Here is a 20,281-nt window from a genome sequence, read left to right on the forward strand (position 1 = left end):
GACCTGGAGCCAGTGGGTCTGGAGACGAATATGTAGCGAGGGCCAGCCGACGAGAGCATACAGGTCGCAGTGGTGGGTGGTATATGGGGCTTTGGTGACAAAACGGATGGAACTGTGATAGACTGCATCCAGTTTGCTTAGTAGAGTGTTGGAGGCTATTTTGTAAATGACCGCCGAAGTCGAGGATTGGTAGGATAGTCAGTTTTATGAGGGTATGTTTGGCAGCATGAGTGAAGGAGGCTTTGTTGTGAAATAGGAAGCCGATTCGAGATTTAATTTTGGAATGGAGATACTTAATGTGAGTCTGGAAGGAGAGTTTACAGTCTAGCCAGACACCTAGGTATTTGTAGTTGTCCACATATTCTGAGTCAGAACAGTCCATAGTAGGGATGCTACTCGGCCGGGAGGGTGCGGTCAGCGATCGGTTGAAGAGCATGAATTTAGTTTTACTAGCGTTTAAGAGCAGTTGGAGGCCACGGAAGGAGTGTTTATGGCATTGAAGATCGTTTGGAGGTTTGTTAACACAGTGTCCAAAGAAGGGCCAGATGTGTACAGAATGGTGTCATCTGCGTAGAGGTGGATCAAGGAATCACCCGCAGCAAGAGCGACAGCATTGATATATACAGAGAAAAGAGTCGGCCCGAGAATTGAACCCTGTGGTAGCCCCATAGAGACTGCCAGAGGTCCGGACAACAGGCCCTCAGATTTGACACACTGAACTCTATCTGAGAAGTAGTTGGTGAAACAGGCGAGACAGTCATTTGAGAAACCAAGGCTGTTGAGTCTGCCGATAAGAATATGGAGTCGAAAGCCTTATCGATGGTGGTTATGATATTGTTTTGTACCTTGAACGTGGCTGAGGTGCATCCGTGACCAGCTATGAAAACCGGATTGCACAGCGGAGAAGGTACGGTGGGATTCAAAATGAACAGTGATCTGTTTATTAACTTGGCTTTCAAAGACTTTAGAAAGGCAGGGCAGGATGGATTTACTGCGGCAGCTTTCCAATCTTTAGGAATCTCTGATGAAACTAAAGAGAGGTTGAATAGACTAGTAATAGGGGTTGCAACAATGGTGGCGGATCATTTTAGAAAGAGAGGGTACAGATTGTCTAGCCCAGCTGATTTGTACAGTTCCAGGTTTTGCAGCTCTTTCAGAACATCTGCTGTCTGGATTTGGGTGACGGAGAAGCTTGGGAGGCTTGGGCAAGTTGCTGTGGGGGGTGCAGAGCTGTTGGCTGGGGTTGGGGTAGCCAGGAGGAAAGCATGGCTAGCCGTAGAGAAATGCTTATGGAAATTCTCAATTATTGTGGATTTATCGGTGGTGACAGTGTTTCCTAGCCTGGGTGCAGTGGGCAGCTGGGAGGAGATGCTCTTATTCTCCATGTACTTTACATTGTCCCAGAACTTTTTGGAGTTAGAGCTACTGTATGCACATTTCTGTTTGAAAAAGCTAGCCTTTGCTTTCCTAACTGACTGTGTGTATTGGTTCCTGACTTCCCTGAAAAGTTGCATATCACAGGGACTATTCGTTGCCAGTGCAGTACACCACAGGATGTTTTTGTGCTGATCGAGGGCAGTCAGGTCTGGAGTAAACCAAGGGCTATATCAGTTCTTAGTTCTTAGTACAGTGTGGTGTGTCTAACCACATGTTTGGGATGACACAGGGTGTTGAAACAAAGGCCTTCCTGCCAAGCTCTCTCTCAGCTCAGATAGATGCTCACTAGGGCGTTGTTTCTCACCTCTCTTTTCTTACTGTATGTATGAACCCCATGCTCTAAGCCACATCTTAAGTCTCATCTGCGTTGTTACACTACTACACTGCACACACAACGACTGGGTAAGTCCACTTGATTTAAAGTTGTTTAGGTTGTGTTTTGTTGATTACTCCGTTATAAGCACAATAACTCATCATCTTATGTCTATAATTGAAGAATACATTTACCATTACATCTTGAGAAAAGTAGGTGGTTAGGCAGAACATTTGTTTTGGGGGGCTGATTTAGAGTTTTCTTTGCAGATGCTGTTGGGTGGTTGAACTTACTGGGCGATAAAACAACAAAACAGCATGATCAAGGTCCATGTGTGGGTCTATCAGGGAAAAAAAGATAAGTTATCATGAATATTATGTTAAAGTCCACTCAATGTCGAGACAAAAAGTAGACGCTACTGATAAACAACCAAGCCTAACACTTTTTTTGACATGGATAATTTATAAATAGTTCAGAAACGTATGTTTATTAAATTGCTGAATAACAATCTATCATTATAGAAACTGAAACTCTGTTGGAGCCCGATCTTGATAAAAGCATCATACTTTACTACTTCCTTTGCCTCCCTCCATCACATAAACCTCAAAACTGGTAGGCCTAAATGCTCTTCTGGCTGATACTCAAATACGTGTGTGTGTGTGTGTGTGTGTGTGTGTGTGTGTGTGTGTGTGTGTGTGTGTGTGTGTGTGTATGTGTGTGTGTGTGTGTGTGTGTGTGTGTGTGTGTGTGTGTGTGTATGTGTGTGTGTGTGTGTGTGTGTGTGTGTGTGTGTGTGTGTGTGTGTGTGTGTGTGTGTGTGTGTGTGTGTGTGTGTGTGTGTGTGTGTGTGTGTGTGTGTGTGTGTGTGTGTGTGTGTGTGTGTGTGTGTGTGTCATATTGGGTAAGTTAGTTCTATGATGAAACCCTGTACTTGATGGACACAATACCTAGACAGCCTTCTGGGATGTCTTGCTCCAACTTCACCCACTCTTTCTCCACTCATGTCCTGCTTGCACAAATTCACGTTCAGCATCTCTACCATGTCTATATTTTGGAAATATACTTTGGTTTCAAAGCCACTTCATGTTGTTCAGTGATGATGAAATCAATGATGATGAAATCAAACAAGTTCCTGTCCCTTGAGCGCTGTGTTCCTGTCCCCTGAGCGCTCCAATGGTCTGACCTCTCTCATGAGGCTGTGGAACGAACATAGTAGGCTTAATTGTTTAATTTCATCATCATTGAACAACATGCCATGTTTTGGGGGGTGCTGATGGGTGGGGGGGTTGAAGGAGTATTATTTATTTGTCTTTGCTCAGTCTGACTGTGTGGGCCTGGCAGGTGGATGGCAACTATTCTTATTGTATGGTTAACCATGGTTTCGATTGAACTGTATTAGTTGGGGTGGTTACTGCCTTGATTAATTATCACTTGTATTTCGCCTCGCCTTGCTAGCTTCGCGCTCTTGTGGGTGCTAGCAAGCATGCGAGGTAGTGTTAGGTATCATCAGCCAATCCTATAGGGGCTGGAAGCTATAGTGAACTTCGACTGGTCAATAGTGCTGCGATGTCGTGGAATATTTGCATACAGTTCCGCTTTCCTCAATTGACTTCCCACCTTGTTCACTCTCCCTCGCACATGCTCACATCACACAACGTTCTCTCACCGACTTAGCTTCTCTCTCATTGAAAATGAATGGATTCTGGTGTTTCATCCCCCCTATCAGAACCAGTTAACACCCAAAGTGTTAAGAATACCTGGTGTGGATGACACGGCAGTGGCTGCTTTCCTCAGGTATAACACTTGACTCTTTGATAGGCCATTTGCTCAGTAAGACTTTGCTCATTTATGCAGCATATATACATGTCTTGATGTTTCAAGTTTCAGATGTGTAAAACATTGCGCTTAATCAAAGGATTAGAGAGTAATGTAATTCCTAGCTCGGGAGCATCAGGTGAGCTCTACTGGTCGAACTGCATTTCTGCTCTCAATGTGGTGCCTATAGGATTCTAAAGACTTTTCTAAGTAGGCCATAGTATTAGCCTTCTGTACCTTGCACCAAGCATAAGACCTTGATTTATAATACAATACATTTTGGTCCTTGCTTCTAGTCAATAGGCATGGAAATTTTCATTTTAGCAGACCTTTCATTTTATGACGTTTGGTGTGGGGGGGGGGATACCAGTACGGATTTGACCAATGAGATCCGCATTATGTAAATGAGCTAAGAGGGAGTCATGTAGTAAGTAAACGCATTCTCCAACAGCGGGCTAGCAGAAGTATATTGCAGAACCACAGTGATACGGGCAACTGGATTGGAAATCATTGAAGGAAACATTCGCTTTTTATTGTCTTTACCATTTACCAACTCTTCATGGCTGTTTGATCGCAAAAAAAACGTTTCGTTGCAACATTCAGATGTTTTCTCTTTGACGCGAAAGCGGATATTTTACACTTTCCCGGAGTCTGAGAGAAGACGAGCTGTAGGCGCTCAAAATGAAGTACAAAGTAAGTGACTCGCCTCAATGCAATGCAATGAAATTACTTCTCCAGAAATTCTCCGTGATGAGAGTGTAATGAATGTATTGGGTTTGTCACCATAATCTAGTGTAACAACAATATTTTGGCTCTTCTAGAATAAACTTTATTGGAAAAAGTCACAACAGTTTTTAACCACAAAGCAATGTTCCATAGAGTGAATACAATAGCACTCATCAAGTCATCGTTTCTTTGAAGATAAACAGAGGGTTGAAATGATGGACTGATTATGTCAATGGATGCTGTAACATTACATTGTTGTAACAACATAATTGTAACAATGTTAAACCGTTGTATCAATCTTTTGTTGTAACAATGTTACATAAGTAGATTGCATTCAGCCCACCGCAGACTTGGGCTGTCAACGCAGAGATGATACTCTGTGGTCTACTCTTGGTTCGGTCTTTGGTCTCCACAAGTCATACACAAGGATATTGTGAACTACATTGGCATACATATAGGTCCCGTTACTTTCTCTGTACGTAGGCTATGTGGGATTTAAAGCCACACTATATAACTAACGCAGTGACGTTTGGATCGAGGGAAATGAATAGCAGCTGCCTGTCTAAGAATTCTCTCTCCCATGCTTATTCTGAAGGGTAAGTAATGATTTATTATGGGGCAATCAAATGACCATGCGTTGACAGTGAACGACAGTGTACCTTCATCGCGGGTAATAAAAAATTGCATCGACTCAGGTTACTTAGTAGCGCTTAAAGGATACAATCTCTCGCTGCGTTCTCTCCCTGCTGCCCATTCGACCTTGCCTGTAGCATTGTTTGGGAAATACATTTTGTTTACACTCAAGGACTGACGAACAAACGAGACATTCAGTGGAGTGGATTTAACCTTTCTACTTTGAGGGTGTGACCTGTGAGTCCAAGCACTGACATCATATGTGTTCAATTCTGCCTTGTATGGTGGACTGGCCTCAGCCTGTTGTAACATGCAACCCAGTCATAATTCATAAATGTTTCTAGAACTTAGCCTATTCATGTTTTTTTTAAAGCTGCTTAGATTGTATAAATCAATAGACTGCACTGTCCATGAGCTCTGTAAAGTAAGGAGTAACTGAGATTGTGCTGGCAATCAGGGCCTGTGTCAGCATTAACATAAAACCCTGCCTTGAAGGCATGGGTCTGTCTGTCTCTTAAATCTCAAGCCAAGGAAACCTGGCCTCTGTATAGTTCTATTCTGTTCATTCACCATTAACACTGGCACTGTCTGGAGCTTATGGGAAGATCAACTTCCTACTATGGTATGAGATTCACAGATCTTCTTGAATGGAATGCTTTTGTCTACTTCACACTATCTGGGGAATGTAGGGCACCTGGCAAGAGAGCTGGCAAACCGTTATGAAACTGGCCGTGCTGTTTGGATTCCTCTGTGGTACTGTACTTACTGAAATAACCACCCATGTGCTTTCCCAGCTAAGTGTTATTTCACTCCGTCCTCTTTTCTTCTCTATTGGAGACATGTGCTTGGGTCTGAAGTCCGTGTCATAATACCATATTAGAAAAGCCAGAACTCACAGCTCTCTCTTGCAAAGCTGCGAAGTAGTTTCCTGGTGATTCAGTAGTATCAAGAGCCAATGACTTCAGTGTAAAGTTAACACAATGCTGTAGAGGCTTGGTTTGGCCTTAGTCACGGTGAAAAGACCCCAAATCTAGATTAGTGGTAGATGATAACTCACTTGGCTGAATTCCACTTCACACTTCTGAGCACATGGCACATGCAGTCTTTCCCCAAGGGCCTAGTGATTGCGTCGTCATGTGTGCTATGTGTGTTTGCAGCATGCCTATGTACAGTATGTTGCATTATTGGTCTGTTCTTCTAACCTGGTTTCCTCATTCCTAGAGTAATATAGGGTTTTATACAATGGGTGGGTCTAATCCTGAATGCTGATTGGTTAAAACCGCATTCCAGCTATCCACAAGCTATCTAGAGTAATATAGGGCTGTGTAGGTCAGGGCTACAGGGTTTGTTATCAGGCCCTGTTGGGCTTGGATTGGTATGCTGCCAGCCATACCCTCTGATGCAGTAGACCTATCCTCTCTCTACTCTCCCACTTCTGTCTGAAAGAGCTTAGCAATAATACAGTCAGCCTGCCACAACCAACACCATTCTGCGATAACCTCGCTGTAACCTCGCTGCAGGCTGGGATAGGTCAGTCGCGGACTATTCCTTCACACTTCACTAAATTGCACCATATTCCCTTTGAAATGCACCACATAGTGAATAGGGTGCACATTTGGGACGTAGCCATAATGTATTTGCTCTCTGCTCCTGAGTCAGCCACTTAGGTTTACAGTTTACAGCCTGCTTCTTGTGATGTAGCCCACTTTATTTCAGTTAAATATTTACAGGACGTTTTATGTCCTCTCTATCAGATGTCCCTATACACTCTTACTGAGGGTGAATTATTCATAGCGCTGAAGCGCTGAAGTTAAGTATAGCACAACATTTTACGTGGCGTCATTACATCATGTACCTACATTATATAGATATGCACGTCAGCTTTGACATTGGTTTTGCACATCGGGGTGTTAAACTAGACATCGGCCAATACCGATGTTGCCATTTTTAGCTAATACCGGCAGATTCCAATATGTTCACCGATATATCGTGCATCCCTACTATATAGTGTGCTACTTTTGACCAGGGGCCAGTCACAAGTAGTCGACTGCATTGAGAGTTTGGGACTATAAGGTTCTATCTGGAAAAAGATGATTCTGAGATAATTTACTTCAAAGTTCCGAACCCTCGTCGGTTTGATTTGTGTCAGCAATTTTAATCTGTATTCTTTTGAACTTAACAACATGAATTTAGGTTTTTAGAGAACTATATAGGTAGAGAACATTGAACAGAAAAAGGCTACATCAATAACTACATTTTGACAAAAATGCAGCTAGAACCTTATAGTCCCAAACTCTCGATATATGAAATAGGGCTCTGATCAAAAGTAGTGCACTATATAGGGAATAGGGTGCCATTTTGGAATGCATCCTATGTGTCCAAGTAGAGCTTATGTGGCTGGATCACGTTTGGTCAAAAATAGTATGATATTGTTGCTGCCCGTATCACTGAATGCAAGGGAAGCCAGCGAGCATTTGGCATCCCTTGATTAAAAAAATATACAAGAATAGCCAATCAGCGTTGAGCTAAACTGAGTGAGCTCAAATGTGAATGGTCCTGGCACAAACAAAAAAGTATATATGGAATCCAATCAGATCACATCAATCCAGGCTGTATCATATCTGGCCGTGATTGGGAGTCCTATAGGACGGCGCACAATTGGCACAGCGTCGTCCGGTTTTGGCCGGGGTAGGCCGTCATTGTAAGTAAGAATTTGTTCTTAACTGACTTGCCTAGTTAAATAAAGGTTACAAAAGCCAAACGTCATTGACAGAACAAAACTCTTGTTGTGTTGTTGTCCTCCGTAGCTAAAATGGTCCCTTTCCTAAATTAGCCATGGATGGAGATAGGGATTTGGACTTGTGGTTCTACTTAATTCTCTGTACTGGGCCAGTGATTATAATGCCAATTCTGATCCAATCATAAATTCATACGTTGTGCCTCTGGCATGAGCAGATGGAAGTTCAATATGTAGCTATATGTATTATACTAATGTTAACTAGCTAATCGTTGCCCATGAAAGGAAGTTAGGCTAGCGAGCAAGCATTTTAGCCAGGTAGCCTAGGACAACAAAAACTAAAAGCGTGTATTGTATGTCATAGACCGTTTCGTCAACATGAAAGAGAGGAGGATGGCATTGACGTTGTTTTTTCTACTTACACACACACACACATATGCTATTTAGCTTATGTTGATTGGGCTAAATCTTTTTCGTAATCTTTTAGTGGTCACTGTATTAGACTAAGCATAGGGGATTATATGATGTTGAGATGTTGAAGTTGAAATGGAGCTGGAATAGTGGAGGCAGCTCCTGTTTTCTTTGCGACTTGCAGTAACTCTAGTGTTTTAAATCAAAAGTTGTGTAAACATTAACTTGCTTGACCATGCTGTAGGTTATGTAACTGTTTGTTACATGCAATATGCTTTGTGGACTCCACCGGACAGATGTTGCTCTCCGGTTTTGTGATGAAACAAAGGTGTGGTTGAATTTATTCAGCCACTGTGTCTTCTTATTGTCTCGACCTTGGGCCTATATATCACGGTGTCAAGGCATATGAACTAAGAGGTTACAGAGCCAACAACACAATTATCACAACACAGGTTGTAATATGGCTTTTTTTTCCTGACTTAGCTTCCCAGTTGATTTTACCTACACACCGCTACTGGTCGGTGTATCCGGCAGTAGCCTTTGTCTGTGACATCAGAGATGTTTTCCGACAGGTGGGCAGGTGTGAGGGGAAGGGCTCGGTTTCCATAGGTCCTCTAATGCACGTAATCCCCCCAGGACGAGTCTGTACAGACAGAGACTTCTGGCTGCCTCACTGACTAAGTGAGTAGGGTTAAGGGATTCATAACATGGAAATGGGGGAGGGAGGACAGAGAGAGAGGGGGGGGTTGAATGACAGAGAGTGAGAGAATGAGAGAGCGAGAGCTATATATATATATATATATTTAACTTTTGTTTATTTTAAATGAATTTGCTTTGGCAATGTAAACATATGTTTCCCATGCTAATAAAGCCCATTTTAATTTAATTGCGAGAGCGCGAGAGAGTTTGAATGATGTGGCCCTTGGCATTTAAGGGTGTTACGACACAAATGTAATTTTCTGGGACGAGAGGAAAGGAGACCCCTTCCCACCCTATCCAAAAAACACGGACATATACACAGTACACACCCGTCCCATAGTCTTACACCATCCGCCCCCTTTTCACTGGTTCTTTTGAGACTTACATAACCGTGGCAGAAATAGCTCCAAAACCAGTGAAGAGTGATTAGGTGAACCAAAGTTCTTCTGGGGTGTGTTTTTTTTCTGTCTCGCTCTCTTTTTTTACGGTCTCAGGTTCCAGGCAGTGGTCCAAAGAGAGTGGGGCGGATGAGAGCGGAGAGAAAACATTGTTCAGCGAGAGAGTGATTGAGGAGGGAGGAGGGGGTTTTCTAATATTGAAAGGGAAAGAAAATTAAAGAAATAGGAAGTGGGTAGGCGGAGGGAGTGTAAATAGAGTTGGGTGTATAGAGGGATGGGGGTGGGGTGGGGCGGTTGGGTCAAGGAGCTTCCTATGAGAAAAAACATTCTGGAGGAATGTGCAATTGTGCATGGAGGAAAGGTTAGTTAAAAGATGCACTTGATTGTTTCAAGGTGCCTCCTCTCATTGGCTACAAGGGTTGTCCCCTGCCAGGGGGCATACCAAGAGTTCACAGTCTTTTCAGTGTGTGTGGTGTGTGTGTGTGGCATTGTGCAAAAAGAGCTCTTCTCCCTTAAGAATGCCAAGCATTTCACAGGGTGATCCTTTCAGAGGTAGTCTAGCTAGCAAGGCCCATGTCAGCTTAGTTCATCCCTGTGGAGATTGGACAGCCATTAGGGTGTTTCCCAAATAGCTCCCTGTTCCCTGTATAGTGCACTACTTTTGACCAGAGCACTATAGGCCCAGATGCCATATTCACAAAGCGCCGTCATGTAGGAATGCTGATCTAAAATTAGGTCCCCGCTCTTATTACTTATGACTTACAAGGCAAAACTGATCCTAGATCAGTACTCCTACTCTGAGACGCTTTGTGAATATGGGCCCTGGTCAAAAGTAGTGCACTATATAGAGAATAGGGAGCCATTTGTGACTCTGTCTTGATGTCAAACTACAAGGACCTTGTCAGCTGCGAACACGGGGGTCCAGCCACGGGGGTCCACACTGCTGGCATTCTTCCATCTCAGCTTTCACAGCACAATGCCTTGTATACAGTTTTAATATTGCAGATAGAATTTGGGTTCTATCAAATGAGTTGTTTGCATAATTTCTACTCGTTTAACTTGGCAAACAAGCAAATATCTTGCTTTTCACAGAGTAAATGTTCTGGGCCGTTTATGGCGGAGGAGGACATTTTATATTTTTGTGACCTCTTTGGGGAGTGTGAAATTGATCGGACAGTGTGAAGTGAATCTAGAGCTCGTTTTCTGTTTCTATGTGAAGCCATGAATTGTGGTCCTGTAGAGATACCATAAACGTATCGTACGTCTTAGCCAATAGCTTTGAAGGATTATATCTCCAAGGGTAACAAGGATACACTCACATCCCCTCCCTCCCCCTTCCCTTGGCATCTACTACACCCCCCTTTCCTCTCAATAGTACCCCCTCCCTCTCCAGAGCTGAGACCTATCTTTGAACACATGAATACCGTAACATTAGTTGAGAGTAGAAATAGCTCTGGCATGACTTGCAATTATGTCAAGGACTGCATTACACAATATACTACTAGGCTAAGCCCTTCCGGAGAAGGCCATTCGATACACATTTGAAAGAATATACCCCAGTGTAACTTTCTTATCTTGTTTTCTGTAGTAGAGGGTGTCTTTTGACTACGTGTCCAGACAGAAAGAGAGCAGGGCAGCTGGTGTTGTCGTGAGATGACTAGGCAAGGTGGGTCCTGGTCTGACTGTAGTAGATCCCTCAGTGCTGCTGCAGGTTAAAGGAGGGAATGGGGAGGAAACGGAGAGGAGAGCGGTGGACATCGAGTTACCTCAATATGACAATAAACTCAACACTAATGAACTGAAGCCTAAGGGTCTGGAAGACGTTTGTTTTACGTAATAGGCTGTCTGACTCAACTCTGTGATTTTACTTGTAATTCTGGCCCTGCCCACAACATACAGCTTTCATCTGGACTTTTACTGCTGTCTTGGTGGAATGTTGGTTTGGTGGAAGTTGTGAAATACCTGATACATCAAATTGGAAGGGTTCTATCAACCATAGAAGATTTTACCTTTGAAATGTGAAAAGATCTCATGGCAGTCATGATGGCGCCGAAGGAGATGGCCGCCGTTTTACGATCCCGTAACCAATTGTGCTATTGTGTATGTATTATCGCGTTATTTGTAACATATTTTGGACATAATGTTTCTGCCACCGTGTCTTATGACCGAAAAGAGCTTCTTGATGTCAGGGCAGTGATTACTCACCATGTACTGGGGGAATTCTTCTTCAACGAGTCGGGACGGGAATTATTTACTCCAGACACCTGACAAGGCCCTCATCCCCGTCATTCGCAGGAGGAAAAGATGGAGATATCGTGGACGACGGTCCAAGTGCATTGTAAGGATCCGTCGCCGAGAGGGTAATCTACCTTTACCATCGGTCCTATCAACATACATTCAATCGATAATAAAATAGACTAACTATGAGCACGTATATCCTACCAACGGGACATTAAAAACTGTAATGCCTTATGTTTCACAGAGTTGTGGCTGAAGGACGATGTTATTAACATACAGCTGGCGGGTTTTACACTTTTTCGGCAGGATAGAACAACAGCAGGGATACGAAATCTAAGGAATTCGCAAGGTTTTGGTAGGACAAGGGGTGCTGGTCTATGTATATTTGTAAACAACAGCAGGGATACGAAATCTAAGGAATTCTCAAGGTTTTGCTCGCCTGAGGTAGAATATCTAATGGTAAGCTGTAGACCACACTATTTACCAAGAGAGTTTGCATCTATATTTTTTATAGCTGTCTATAAACCACCGCAGACTGATGCTGGCACTAAGACTAGAGTTCGACCGATTAATCAGAATGGCCGATTAATTAGGGCTGATTTCAAGTGTTCATACCAATCGGAAATCGGTATTTTTGGACACCGATTTGGCCATTTAAAAAAATCATAATTTTGTTACACCTTTATTTCATCTTTATTTTACTAGGCAAGTCAGTTAAGAACACATTCTTATTTTCAATGACGGCCTAGGAACAGTGGGTTAACTGCCTCGTTCAGGGGCAGAACGACAGATTTTTACCTTGTCAGCTCGGGGGATTCGATCTTGCAACCTTACAGTTAACTAGTCCAACGCTCTAACCACCTGATTACATTGCACTCCACGAGGAGCCTGCCTGTTACGCAAATGCAGTAGAAGCCAAGGTAAGTTGATAGCTAGTATTAAACTTATCTTATAAAAAACAATCAATCAATCATAATCACTAGTTAACTACACATGGTTGATGATATTACTAGTTTATCTAGCGTGTCCTGCGTTGCATATAATCAATGCGGTGCGTATCGTTGCTCCAATGTGTACCTAACCATAAACATCAATGCCTTTCTTAAAGTCAATACACAGAAGTATATATTTTTAAACCTGCATATTTAGCTAAAAGAAATCCAGGTTAGCAGGCAATATTAACCAGGTGAAATTGTGTCACTTCTCTTGCGTTCATTGCAATGTGTATGTGCAACAGTTTGGGCCGCCTAATTTGCCAGAATGTTACGTAATTATGACATAACATTGAAGGTTGTGCAATGTAACAGGAATATTTAGACTTAGGGATGCCACCCGTTTGATAAAATACAGAATGGTTCCGTATTTCACTGAAAGAATAAACGTCTTGTTTTCGAGATGATAGTTTCCGGATTCGACCATAGTACTGACTTAAGGCTCGTATTTCTGTATGTTATTATGTTAGAACTAAGTCTATGATTTGATAGAGCAGTCTGACTGAGCGGTGGTAGGCAGCAGCAGGCTCGTAAGCATTCGTTCAAACAGCACTTTCGTGCATTTTGCCAGCAGCTCTTCGTTGTGCTTCAAGTATTGCGCTGTTTATGAATTCAAGCCTATAAACTCCCGAGATTAGGCTGGTGTAACCGATGTGAAATGGCTAGCTAGTTAGCGGGGTGCGCGCTAATAGCGTTTCAAACGTCACTCGCTCTGAGACTTGGAGTAGTTATTCCCCTTGCTCTGCATGGGTACCGCTGCTTCAAGGGTGGCTGTTGACGATGTGTTCCTGGTTCGAGCCCAGGTAGGAGCGAGGAGAGGGACGGAAGCTCTACTGTTACACTGGCAATACTAAAGTGCCTATAAGAACATCCAATAGTCAAAGGTTAATGAAATACAAATGGTATAGAGAGAAATAGTCCTATAATTCCTATAATAACTACAACCTAAAACTTCTTACCTGGGAATATTGAAGACTCATGTTAAAAGGAATCACCAGCTTTCATATGTTCTTATGTTCTGAGCAAGGAACTTAAACGTAGCTTTTTTACATGGCACATATTTGACTTTTACTTTCTTCTCCAACACTTTGTTTTTGCATTATTTAGACCAAAATTTAAAAAGGCACTTGCACATCTGAGCAATCTAATTAGCAGGAGCATGGCAACAATTGAACAAGGTGAAGGAAAAAGGAAACCGCACACTGCTCTTGATAGTATCACCGATCTTTAATAAGCTTACGTATCGGCCACACGGCCTAGCACTTATTTATTTTTCCTTTGTCTCCAACCCCCTTCGATGTGTAGAACGGATGTGGGAGGGGCTAGGTCCACATAATGGTGCAACTTTCAAAAAATCCCAAAAGCTCTGACAAAGCCTGTGTGGCCGATACGGAAGCTTATTAAAGATCGGTGATACTATCAAGAGCAGTGTGCGGTTTCCTTTTTCCTGCATTATTTAAACCAAATTGAACATGTTTCATTATTTATTTGAGGCTAAATCGATTTTATTGATGTATTATATTAAGTTAAAATAAGTGTTCAGTCAGTATTGTTGTAATTGTCATTATTACAAATAAATAAATAAAAATTGTACGACTAATCGGTATCGGCTTTATTTGGTCCTCCAATAATCGTTATCGGCGTTGAAAAATCATAATCGGTCGACCTCTGACCACACTCAATGAGCTGTATACGGCCACAAGCAAACAGGAAAACGCTCATCCAGAGGTGGCGCTCCTAGTGGGCAGGGACTTTAATGCAGGGAAACTCAAATCAGTTTTACCTCATTTTTATCAGCATGTTAAATGTGCAACCAGAGGGGGAAAAAACTCTAGACCACCTTTACTCCACACACAGAGACATGTACAAAGCTCTCCCTCGCCCTCCATTTGGCAAATCTGACCATAATTCTATCCTCCTGATTCCTACTTACATGCAAAAACTAAAGCAGGAAGAACCAGTGACTCGGTCAATAAGAAAGTGGTCAGATGAAGCAGATGCTAAGCTACAGGACTGTTTTGCTAGCACAGACTGGAATATGTTCTGGGATTCTTCCGATGTCATTGAGGAGTACACCACATCAGTCATTGGCTTCATCAATAAGTGCATTGATGATGTTATCCCCACAGTGACCGTACATATATACCCCAACCAGAAGCCACGGATTACAGGCAACATCCGCACTGAGCTAAGGGTAGAGTTGCCGCTTTCAAGGAGTGGGACTCAAGGAGCAGGACTCTCCTTGAATGTTGAAGCTTATAAGAAATCCCACAAACCATCAAACAGGCAAAGTGTCAATGCAGGACGGGGATTGAATCGTACTACACCGACTCCAACACTTGTCGATGTGGCAGGGCTTGCAAGCTATTACAGACTAGAAAGGGAAACACAGCCACAAGCTGCCCAATGACACGAATCTACCAGATGAGCTAAATTACAACTATGCTCGCTTCAAGGCAAGTAACACTGAAAAATGCAGGAGAGCACCAGCTGTTCCGGACGATCAAGCTCTCCATAGCCGATGTAAGACCTTTAAACAGGTCAATATTCACAAGAACACAGGGCCAGAAGGATTACCAGAACGTGTACTACAAGCATGTGCTGACCAACTGGCAAGTGTCTTCACTGAAATTTTCAACTTGTCCCTGACTGAGTCTGTAATACCAACATGTTTCAAGCAGACCACCATAGTCCCTGTGCCCAAGAACACTAAGATAACCAGCCTAAATGACTACCGACCTGTGGCACTGACATCTGTAGCCATGAAGTGCTTTGAAAGGCTGGTCATGGCTCATATCAACACCATTATCCCAGAAACCCTAGACCCACTCCAATTTGCATACCTCCCCAATAGGTCCACAGATGATGCAATCTCTATTGCACTCCACACTGGCCGTTCCCACCTGGACAAAAGGAACACCTATGTGAGAATGCTATTCATTGACTACAGCTCAGCGTTCAACACCATAGTGCCCTCAACGCTCATCACTAAGCTAAAGACCCTGGAACTAAACACCTCCCTCTGCAACTGGATCTTGACTTCCTGACGGGCTGCCCCCAGGTGGTAAGGGTAGGGAACAACACATCCGCCACGCTGATTCTCAACACGGTGGCCCTCAGGGGTGTGTGCTCAGTCCCCTCCTGTACTCCCTGTTCACTCATGAATGCATGGCCAGGTACGATTCCAACACCATCATCAAGTTTGCTGATCACCGACAACGACAAGACAGCCTACAGGGAGGCCGTGTGGTTCCAGGACAACAACCTCTCCCTCAACATGATCAAGACAAAGGAGATGATTGTGGACTATAGGAAAAGGAGGGCCGAGCACACCCCCATTCTCATCGAAGGGGTTGTAGTGGAACAGGTTGAGAGCTTCAAGTTCCTTGGTGTCCACATCACCAACAAACTGTCATGGTCCAAACACACTGAAGACAGTCACGAGGAGGGCACAACAAAGCCTATTCCCCCTCAGGAGACTGACAAGATTTGCCATGGCTGCACCATCAAGATCATCCTGACTGTTTGCATCACAGGGCCTAAAAATTGTCAAAGACTTCGGCCACCCTATTCATAGACTGTTCTCTCTGCTACCACATGGCAAGCGGTACCAGAGTGCCAAGTCTAGGTCCAAAAGGCTTCTAAACAGCTTCTACCCCCAAGCCATAAGACTCCTGAACAGCTAATCAAATGGCTACCCAGACCCCTCTTTTACTCTGCTGCTACTCTCTGTTTATAATCTATGCATAGTCACTTTAACCCTACCTACATATACATATTAACTCAATTACCTTGACTAACCGGTGCCCCCCCCACATTGACTCTGTACCGGTACCCCCTGTATGTAGCCTCACTTGTTATTTTACTGCTACTGTTTAATTACTTCTTACTTCTATTTTTTACTTAACGCTTTTTTTTTTTCTTAACTTCTTAAAGCATTGTAAAGTAAGCATTTCACTGTAAGGTGTATTCCCAGCATGTGACATTTCTTCTGAAACTTGACCCACAGGCTGTATTAACTGAGACTTCCATTTGGTGCTAGAAGACATCATGCCAAAATATCAAGGTGAAATGTATGGCATGTGGTTTGTCCCAGCATGCATTGCAGTTAGACACAACATGGAATATCATATCCTGTTGAAGGTACAGTTGCCATGCTGTTATATGTGGGGGTGGTGATTTCAGTGATAGTATCGCTAGGTGTCATGACCCTTTGTGTGGCGGAATAGTGTGAATCACAGGTGAGAGGAGGAAGTTGGTGGGTGACATCTATACTCGGGTTGGATTCCCTCATATCTTGACTGCACAGAACACGGTATGTTTAGCTGTGGTTAATCGGTTTTGCTTCAGCTTTCTAGCAAGATGCAACTCAATCGACTCTGCTAGCTTCAGCCTGGAGTGTGGAGTGTGTCATTTATGGGTTATCTCAATACTGTTAGTTCCAACACCGCTCTATCGCCACACCGATCTAAAAAATACTTAACTTTGTCTTTGGGGATAAAGTACCATCTGAAACCATTAAGTATGCCTCGTTGGACTTTTGACGATAATTCGACAGCCTCTGCCGCTCTTTCGGTGCTTTGCAGATAATGCACGCCTTTTCATGGAGCGCGCCAGAGCAGTTCTTCCACTGTTGGGAGAAATGGCAATGCATATTAATATATGTTAGTTGCATGCAAATAAAGGTTGCTTTTCTACCACTCCCAAAACGGAAGGACTATTATGCCTGAATTCGACCCAACAACAATGCGGAAGTCTGCTGCAGTGTTGAGAGCGGTTGTATGAAACCAATCAGTACGCCAAACAACGTTCTTAACAGTATGAACCAATCAATATGCCAAACAACGTTCTTAACAGTATGAACCAATCAGTACGCCAAACAACGTTCTTAACAGTATGAACCAATCAATAAGCCAAACAACGTTCTTAACAGTATGAACCAATCAGCACGCCAAACAACGTTCTTAACAGTATGAACCAATCAATAAGCCAAACAACGTTCTTAACAGTATGAACCAATCAATAAGCCAAACAACGTTCTTAACAGTATGAACCAATCAATAAGCCAAACAACGTTCTTAACAGTATGAACCAATCAGCACGCCAAGCAAAGTTCTTAACCGTATGAACCAATCAGTACGCCAAACAACGTTCTTAACAGTATGAACCAATCAATATGCCAAGCAAAGTTCTTAACAGTATGAACCAATCAATATGCCAAACAACGTTCTTAACAGTATGAACCAATCAGTACGCCAAACAACGTTCTTAACAGTATGAACCAATCAATATGCCAAGAAAAGTTCTTAACCGTATGAACCAATCAGTACGCCAAACAACGTTCTTAACAGTATGAACCAATCAATATGCCAAGCAAAGTTCTTAACCGTATGAACCAATCAGTACGCCAAGCAAAGTTCTTAACTGTATGAAGCAATCAGTACGCCAAGCAAAGTTCTTAACTGTATGAACCAATCAGTACACCAAGCAAAGTTCTTAACCGTATGAACCAATCAGTACGCCAAGCAAAGTTCTTAACTGTATGAAGCAATCAGTACACCAAGCAAAGTTCTTAACTGTATGAACCAATCAGTACGCCAAGCAAAGTTCTTAACTGTATGAACCAATCAGTACACCAAGCAAAGTTCTTAACCGTATGAACCAATCAGTACACCAAGCAAAGTTCTTAACCGTATGAACCAATCAGTACGCCAAGCAAAGTTCTTAACCGTATGAACCAATCAGTACGCCAAGCAAAGTTCTTAACCGTATGAACCTATCAGTAAGCCAAGCAAAGTTCTTAACTGTATGAACCAATCAGTACACCAAGCAAAGTTCTTAACCGTATGAACCAATCAATATGCCAAGCAAAGTTTTTCACTGTGCCAGCCCGCTCTTAATTTCTATTTAGTTTGACGCCCATAGATTCGATGTCTGAACTGTGCGTCATTTTGTTATTGTATTTTTATTAGAACCCCCATTAGCTGTTGTGAAAGCAGCAGCTACTCTTCCTGGGGTCCACACAAAACATAAAACATGACATAAAACAGAACAATAACAGACAATAACAGTTCAAGGACAGAGCTACATACATTTAAAATAAATATATAAATAGAAAAGGTTTGGTACTGGCAAGACACCGAGAAGACAGAGATACCTATACCATAGGCCTACAGTCACATCTATCAATTTCATGCTTACATACATATATATCAGTTGACATATACAGTACATACAACTTATTTAGGTTAGATAGAGGAAGGGCATCTGTACTGTAGTCTGTAACTGGACTTTAGGATTGATTCACTACTGTAGTCTGTAACTGGACAGTAGTATTGATTCACTACTGTACTGTAGTCTGTAACTGGACTGTAGTATTGATTCACTACTGTAGTCTGTAACTGGACAGTAGTATTGATTCACTATTGTACTATAGTCTGTAACTGGACTGTAGTATTGATTCACTACTGTAGTCTGTAACTGGACTGTAGTGTTGATTCACTACTATAGTCTGTAACTGGACTGTAGTGTTGATTCACTAGTGTAGTCTGTAACTGGACAGTAGTATTGATTCACTACTGTAGTCTGTAACTGGACAGTAGTATTGCTTCACTACTGTAGTCTGTAACTGGACAGTAGTATTGCTTTACTACTGTACTATAGTATGTAACTGGACTGTAGTATTGATTCACTACCATAGTCTGTAACTGGACTGTAGTATTGATTCACTACTGTAGTCTTTAACTGGACTGAAGTATTGATTCACTAATGTACTATAGTCTGTAACTGGACTGTAGTATTGATTCACTACTGTACTATAGTCTGTAACTGGACTGTAGTGTTGATTCACTACTGTACTATAGTCTGTAACTGGACTGTAGTATTGATTCACTACTGTACTATCGTCTGTAAATGGACTGTAGTGTTGATTCACTACTATAGTCTGTAACTGGACTGTAGTATTGATTCACTACTGTAGTCTGTAACTGGACTGTAGTATTGATTCACTACTGTAGTCTGTAACTGGCAGTAGTATTGCTTTACTACTGTACTATAGTATGTAACTGGACTGTAGCATTGATTCACTACCATAGTCTGTAACTGGACTGTAGTATTTATTCCCTACTGTACTATAGTCTGTAACTGGACTGTAGTATTTATTCACTACTGTACTGTAGTCTGTAACTGGACTGTAGTATTGATTCACTACCATAGTCTGTAACTGGACTGTAGTATTTATTCACTACTGTAGTCTGTAACTGGACTGTAGTATTGATTCACTACTGTACTATAGTCTGTAAATGGACTGTAGTGTTGATTCACTACTGTAGTCTGTAACTGGACTGTAGTATTGATTCAGTACTGTAGTCTTTAACTGGACTGAAGTATTGATTCACTAATGTACTATAGTCTGTAACTGGACTTTAGTATTGATTCACTACTGTAGTCTTTAACTGGACTGTAGTATTGCTTCACTAATGTACTATAGTCTGTAACTGGACTGTAGTATTGATTCACTACTGTAGTCTTTAACTGGACTGAAGTATTGATTCACTAATGTACTATAGTCTGTAACTGGACTGTAGTGTTGATTCACTACTGTACTATAGTCTGTAACTGGACTGTAGTATTTATTCACTACTGTAGTCTGTAACTGGACTGTAGTATTGATTCACTACTGCACTACTGTATTGATTCACTGTCTGTAAATGGACTGTAGTATTGATTCACTACTGTAGTCTGTAACTGGACTGTAGTATTGATTCACTAATGTACTATAGTCTGTAACTGGACTGTAGTGTTGATTCACTACTATAGTCTGTAACTGGAATGTAGTATTGATTCACTACTGTAGTCTGTAACTGGACAGTAGTATTGATTC

General features: G+C 42.3%; 1 protein-coding gene across 3 annotated transcripts in view; it reads left to right on the forward strand.

Moving 5' to 3' along the window:
* Positions 1-1,768: 1,768 nt before the first annotated feature.
* The window catches only part of LOC112229565 (enhancer of filamentation 1), a 47,398-nt gene continuing 28,885 nt past the window's right edge, over positions 1,769-20,281 (forward strand). The window contains exon 1 of one of the 3 annotated variants that reach the window (XM_042309989.1): positions 1,769-1,839. Coding sequence is in view for 1 of the 3 variants with exons in the window: in XM_024395488.2 (XP_024251256.2) it covers positions 4,247-4,258 (12 nt within the window). In the remaining 2 variants the exon portion in view is untranslated. Of the gene's footprint in view, positions 1,840-2,091; positions 2,363-3,970; positions 4,259-20,281 lie in introns of those variants that run through there. The other 2 variants (XM_042309988.1, XM_024395488.2) reach the window with 2 other exon arrangements.

Source organism: Oncorhynchus tshawytscha, linkage group LG31, assembly GCF_018296145.1.
Source record: "Oncorhynchus tshawytscha isolate Ot180627B linkage group LG31, Otsh_v2.0, whole genome shotgun sequence".
Lineage (NCBI taxonomy): Eukaryota > Metazoa > Chordata > Actinopteri > Salmoniformes > Salmonidae > Oncorhynchus > Oncorhynchus tshawytscha.